A 7,375-nucleotide genomic window follows, 5' to 3' on the forward strand; every position below is an offset into this window, starting at 1 on the left:
TTTTGATCATTAAAATGTATAAAATTAAAATGCGAGGCTATTCTTTTAGATTTAGCCGTTAAATTCGTCGATCTATCTATCCGCGCGATTTTCAAGACAAAAGACAGGGTCAATTTAGGAAGTTCAACATAGCACTTCTTAATCTTATTGTATAAATCTAAAGAAGGCAAAGTAACCGAGAAACTACAATAGAGAAGGAAATGGAAGAAGCCCAGCTTGGAGAGCGGAGCTCCGGCGATCTGGTCCCGGCGATCGACATAATGCAGTATAACATTTGGAGCTCAAGGCCCATGAACTCGTTCGCATCTGCTACATGGACTACTTCTCTAGTTTTCACTTTTTTTTCCTTTTTCCAACCACTGGACTCGACCTTTCCATTAAGACAGGTCGTTGGTCCATTAGCATGGTGGAGAAACCGAGAAATCATTTTTATCCCTGGAAGATGCTATTGCAACCCAAGATGCAGTTTAATCAGAATTGATCGGAAAGGTTTGGAAAAATTCTAATCAGAATTAGATCAGAAAGGTTAAAAGACAAAAATAATTCTAATTCTGGCCAAATCCTTCATGTTTATTCTTCGTGAATTATCCTAATTTTCGACAAGCATTTTCCAGACAGGAAACTGATTTCAAGCTTTATCCACGCCCCTCCTTGCACCGGCAGCCACATTCAAAGCCCAGATGGAAGAAACAGAGTGGAAAAAGCAGATGCAGAAACTTAGTACTTTGAAACTAGTACACAAAGGTTTTGATGCGGAGCTCCCAATACAATTTCTAGATTTAAATGATGGGTCACTCCACAAAGATTTTGACGCAAGGTATAAAATTACCCCTTTGGCTTTTAAAGTAGAACGACTTCCGACTCTTTATAGCTTCGATCGCAACATTCCGTTTCCTTTTCTCTAAAGTAGTACAGTTAGTTAGTGAGACTGGGATGTTTCCACCGTCTCCTTCAGGATGGCGGTCTTGGCATTTGCAGGTACAGCGAAGAATTTGATGCTCAGAAATCTACTGGTGGCTTTGGAAGAGTGATGCCTGCGGTGGATGAAAAGGGTTTGACGAAGATTCGAGGAGGGGAGGAAGGAGAGTGACAATTTTCGAGAGAAGCATTGAATGCTATGCTGAACTTACCAAATTAACCCTGCATTTTGTCTTGGAAATCGCACGGACAGACAGGCTCAATCTAACAGAATGGCCTCATGTCTTAATGTTATATATTTTAGTGGTCAAAATCAGACTTTTAATAGTTGAGTGACTAAAACTCGACGATTGCAAAAGTTTAGTGGTCAACCGGATAATTTGCTCGTCTTAGAGCTCTCTTGTGCACTATATCAGTAGTTCAAATCTTATTTTAGTACATTACAAAAAAACTATTGTACTTCCTTTCTTCAAAAAATTTAGAAAGTATAGTAGTACACTTGTCTAGTCCCCTTCCTAGCTCAACTTCCTTATAAGCATAGTTGGGCTTCCTTCCCCCATAATGTAGGAGTAATATAAATTGTTGCCATTAGATAAAAAAAAATAAAATGGAATGAATTTTTATGAACTAATTAGTTTAATAAACCAGATGCAATTATTACCAAATTAAAGAATTTAGTCAACTACTCTCCAATAAATAAAAGTCCAAGTTTGAATTTGTTAATTTAGCAATCAATGCTTTCTCTTCTAACTTTATAAACATATTTAATTATTTCACTTGACTAATTTTCCCTGGTTGGCAAATGGCGATACTATGAGAGCAATAATCTCCTGCCAAAGCAACTTGCACTCATATACTAAAATTACTCTCAACCAGTTAGCTCTATATCTTTGCATGGAATTTACTAGGATCTATTAAGTGCTAATTACAGCTATTGTTCTCCAATAAATTTTTTTTCTTGCTTTGTTACTTTCACTCACACACACACACACTCTCTCTCTCATACACACATACACACATATTAATTTATCGATTACTTTCATAATTTAATCTTTTGGTTTTTGCCTTAATCTTTTTCAATACACTAATTCTTTTGTTTCAACATGCTTTTTTTTTTCTAAAACTATTTAAACAGTTATTTTTGCAAATGCAACATGATTTAACTCCAACAAACTTCAGTTTAAAATGATTGATACTATGATGTCATCGTAAATCAATGGTTCGATATATTTAAAATATTTTTGGCATGTAACATTTAAAACTGACCTTGTTAAGAACTTTGCCATCTTTTCCTCTTTGTTGCGGAGAAAAACTTAGGGAGAATCTATTAAAAAGTCCAATATGTAAATCAAAAATCCAAGTTTGACTCAAAAACTTATGCCGTTAAATGTTGGACTCTCACTTATATATTAAGTACTCTTTTTCTATCTCTTCAACTAATGTGGGATCCAATTTTTACTCATGAATCTAACAATCTCCCCTTTCATAAATAACCCTTCACATTGAATTCAAGTTTACAAGTTTTTCTCTGAATCAACTTTAATACTCAACGCAAACCCACCTTAACATTTAATGTCACCTCCTCTCCTAATCATGGATCCACTCTTTTTCAACATCAAAACTAGATTTCGGATCTCTACCAACCATTGGCTCCTTGGTCTGATACCAACCAAACTCCCTGCCATACTCTTGGCGAATTTGGTCAGACACCAACCAAACTCCTTGGCATTTCAGTTCACCACCAAAAAGATAATTTTCACTAATCCAACTCTAAAAAGAATTCACTTGCTAATGAGTAGTCTAGACTCGCAATTAGAAGCTTTGATACCACTCATTGGGCAGAACACCCTGAGAATGTCTACCAAAGAGCTCAATATGTAAGTCGGGATCCAAGTTTAATCCAAAAACTTAGCCATTAAGTCTCAGACCCTCACTTACATATTAACCACTTTTTTGCTATCTCTCAAATCAATGTGATATAGAATTTTTTATTCGTGAACCTAACACTCTTTTATACTCATCATGTAGGTTTTGCCTTGTATCCAGTATTGATATTATTTAATGACCTGATAAGAGTAAGTTTAAATTCCATTGCATTGCATATCCCATGTATATAGGGAAAGTACCACTATTATTGCTTGTTTGAGTTAAATTATATTGTACTTGCAAATGGAACCTTTTAAATAAAATTTTAAAATAAATATAGGGCATGTGGAGCAAAGGAGTTAGTATGTAAGAAAATATTAAAGCCAAAATCAAGTTAGTTATCATAAAAATAATAGGTCAGTTACAGAGAGATATAGAGAAGAAGCCAGAAATAATGGGGGAGAGATATAGAGACCTTAAACCCAAAAAACTTATTTATGCCGAGAAAACAGGATTATTTATGCAGAGAAAACAGGAGTAGTTAGTGCATAATGGGCCTTAGAAGAATGAATGTGCATACTTGACTGATTGATGCTATTCTTAGCATTTGAGAAAGATTATCGCTTTAACAATATCGCTCGCCTGCTTTTTATCTTCTCTATTTCCACAAAAAATACAAAAATATTTATTTATGTATCTATTTCTCTCTGCATCTTTTCTAACTCAATTTGTTTGAAATATTGTATATCTTTGTGTAAATTTGACTTTTATAATTTACTGAAGTAATTCTTTTCTTTGTCCTACTATTCTTTCTACAATTTAATGACATTTTTGTCTGTCTAATATTTTTATTGGAAATTAAAATATAATCTAAGAAAAGTTAATGTTCATTAAATTGGTTTATGTGAGCAATTACTACTCTTACCTGTTAATAGTTTAAGAACTATTTTCCCATTTATTGAGACAACTTAGAAATACCAGTTATTTAGTTGGAATGAAGATTAAAGTTATTTATTGTAGATAGAGATGAAAGTTTGTGTAAGTATTTCAATTTTGGTAAGTAATAAATATAAATCAATTTGTAATGTATTTATGATGTCAAGGGGCAATTGCGGTCTAATTGTAGTTAGGCCTAGGGTGTTCATATTTCGGAAAAAATAAAAAAACTTGTCTTTCCAATCTAGATCAGATTTCGAATTTCAGTAAGACGAAATTGGGAAAAACTAAAATATTGTGTTCGGTAAAATGGCTTGGAAATGGACATTAAAATTTAAAAATACATTATCGAATTATTGATTACCAACCGAATTATCAAAAGTTTTATAATATAATGTTATATATATATATTACTAAATATAATAGTAAATTTTAATCCTATTACTAATTACTAATTAGTTAACTTAACTATAACTATATTTGGAAGTCAAATTTTGATGGAAATTGACATGTTGGAATTTAGCTTGGCAATTAAATTTGGAGTTCTTGTTTATTTCAATGTTATTTAAGAATTGAGATTATAAATTAGGACTTAGGATAATGAACTTTTTTTTTGTATATCATATTTGTTTGAGTTAAGTTGATTGAATTTTATTGGAAAAACATATGGGATATTATTTTGTTACAACAATTTTTTAGAGAAAATGAAAATATTTTAACTCACTATTGATATTTCAGATTTTGGATATGGCCAAATTACTGATTCTGTGATAATCAGATATTGATCTTAAACAACCAATTCTTGAATTATCAAAATTGCTTTTACTGAATTTTTTATTATCAACCGATGAACACCACTAGTTAGGCCATCACGTGAATAGTGACCCATAACTTAATCATTTTTTTCGAGTTAGATTTAAGCAGCGTATGATAGCATAAGTAAGCGTCAATAAGTATCTAATTGTTACCTGTCAGATTAGCCACCTCTATGCCTAGCTGCTCCAAATTAGTAAGATTGCCAATATCTGCTGGGATTTGACCTGCAGAGTAGATCGATTATGATATTTACATAACTGCTTGAAAAAGTATACATGTATATATGCAAGCACTTGTTATAAGAGAAATATATCTTAAGCTACCGAAAGGGTACTAAGTAGTTTACAAAAAAAAAAAAGATTTACACGTGTTCCCGGAATAATTTAAGTTCAATTTATATATATAACTAAGAAAAACATGAAGTATTTACGGATTGTTTTGATTACTGAAAACAACTTAAAAATTTTATGTATTTGAGTTAATGAAGCTTAATTCCAAGATATAATTTAGAGGAGGAATGGACCGAATAGTTCAGAGAAAGAACTAAAAATAAGAGATCTTAAATTTAAATCCTCCCACTTACACTAAAAAAATATTTCAAGATATAATTTGGTCAGGCCGGTACACCACGACAAAGACATGTGCTTCATATAATGACATCCATACATTTATTCTAATTTAGCTTCTGGCCCATCTTGACCGTAACTTGTTTGGAACCATGACAGCTATAGGGATCATCCCAAACCGTGTTTTGTGCACAGTTTAGCGGACTGATTGAATTTAAATAACGAGATGCGTATTACTTTAAAACATGATGTTACAACAAACCCCCCACCCATATATATAAAAAAAATGGGTGAATTACACATTGTGTGTTTGGATTACATAATTTTGAAATAAAATAATTTACTTCACAAATTTTAATCATTTTTTATCTTTTTAATAATTTTTTTATCTTATATACATCATATCACAAAAAGTGTTATAGTAATTATTTCAAATAAATTATCCAAATAAACTCCTATCCAAACAAACCTACGTGTGACTTAGCACTTTTTCACCTATACATAAAGTTTTCATGATTAGAATTAGAGTATCACAATGACGGATCCATCCTTCTATAACAATACTGACTAAAACATCAAAAGTATCCTAACATGAAGATGGAAATTACTTCTTAATTACAGGGGATTTATATATAGATTTTGAAAATAATAAGAGAGTTATGTAAAAAAGTGTTAAATGATGGAGGGTTAAAACTATAATGCATACTACACTTCTATAAATTGGCCATTTCAGTAGTTTTAATTTCTAAATGAAGGTCATCTTGACATTTAAACTAGTTCCAAACCATGAGGGTCACACATTTTTTTCAAATCATAAGAGAATTATGGTGAAAAGTGCTAAATCACAATTTGATGAAGTGTAAGTTTTCCAAAGGAAATTGTAACTCAAAATCAAGGGATTACTATCTAACCGTACCTTGAACATCGTTTGGAGCTAGAAACACCACCCTAAGCATGGTTAGATTCGAAATTTCTTTTGGTATATTTCCTGCCAGATTATTGTATGACAAGGACAAGAATTGAAGCCTCGGACAACCTCCAATGCCAGCAGGGACTGCGCCGCCAAACTCGTTATTTGACAAATAAAGCCCTTTGAGTTGTGGCAGATGATCGCAGATACGTGCCGGAAGGTAACCGGATAAGCTATTATTCGAAAAACTAAAGTGCTGCAATGACGAGAGGTTAAATAAAGATCCAGGCAGAGGGCCTTCGAGTTTATTATTTGCCATGTCAAGGACCTCCAAGTTCTGTAAAGCACTCCAGTCTTGAGGTATATTTCCAGTTATGAGGTTCCGACCTAACGTGATGGTCTCTAACATTGTTACATTAGAGAACGTTGGTGGCAATGAACCAGAAATTCTGTTACCAAGGACCGAAAGGTAACGAAGTTGAGATAAAGCTCCCAACCATGATGGAAATCCGCCATCAAAGCTATTGAATGCCAAGTTGATGTGCTTGAGTCGACGCAAATGAACCATCTGAGTTGGAAGATTTCCATGGAAGCTATTGTTTTCAAGATCCAGCCAGACTAAGAAGGAGAGATTCCCCAACTGTGGAGGTATGGTTCCAACTAAGCCCATTTTGGGAAGTTGTATGGCGGCGACTCTTCGATGGCGTCTGTTACAAGTGATTCCTATCCAGTTACAAACAGAGGTAGAAGTGGACCAATTGACTGGAAGGATGTTTTGGGGGTCGGAAATGGCAGCCCTGAAGGCAAGAAGAGCGCCTAGATCATGATCACTGGTGTTGTTATGGGCAACAACGTTAGTGGTGCTTGAGGAAGCTGTGGCTAGGCTTGCTACCAAGGCTACAAGCAAGAAGAAATAAGCTTTCTCCATAGTTAATTTCATTTCCAGAATGTGGATGTATACTGGCATTGGCAAAAAATACATCTATATAAAAATTGAAGTACAGCAATACTTCTTTTTTTTTTTTTTTTTTTTTTTTTTTTTTCTGATAGTGATAGTGATGGCTCCGTGGCGGTAAAGTAGGCCTTGCATACGACTTTTCCATCTTGTACTTTTTTTTTTCCTTTTTTTTTTTTCGGACGCAGGAGGTATTCGGGTTTCGAGTAAGTTGGACCCGACTAATCCTTCTGCGGTTCAAGAGGAGAGGTTCCTTCCCCTTGAACACGTTAACCCTGTAACTCGAACCCTGGTGGGAGATGGACAATGTATTCTAAGGAGGGCCGTGACCAACCGAGCTATCCAGGTGGAGCGACTTTTCCATCTTGTACAATATGGTAAACTATTTAAAGAGTTTTTAAACTATTC

At 33.9% G+C, this 7,375-nt stretch overlaps 1 protein-coding gene across 1 annotated transcript; it reads right to left on the minus strand.

The window, feature by feature from the left end:
* Positions 1 to 4,677: 4,677 nt before the first annotated feature.
* Positions 4,678 to 6,940, minus strand: LOC113752099 (LRR receptor-like serine/threonine-protein kinase GSO1). The gene is made up of 2 exons (XM_027296238.1): positions 6,019 to 6,940; positions 4,678 to 4,760 (listed from the first exon to the last, which is right to left on the minus strand). The coding sequence occupies exons 1-2, from the start codon at positions 6,938 to 6,940 to the stop codon at positions 4,678 to 4,680; spliced, it is 1,005 nt and encodes a 334-aa protein (XP_027152039.1).
* Positions 6,941 to 7,375: the final 435 nt, after the last annotated feature.

The sequence above is a fragment of the Coffea eugenioides genome, chromosome 11 (assembly GCF_003713205.1).
Source record: "Coffea eugenioides isolate CCC68of chromosome 11, Ceug_1.0, whole genome shotgun sequence".
NCBI classification, from domain to species: Eukaryota; Viridiplantae; Streptophyta; class Magnoliopsida; order Gentianales; family Rubiaceae; genus Coffea; species Coffea eugenioides.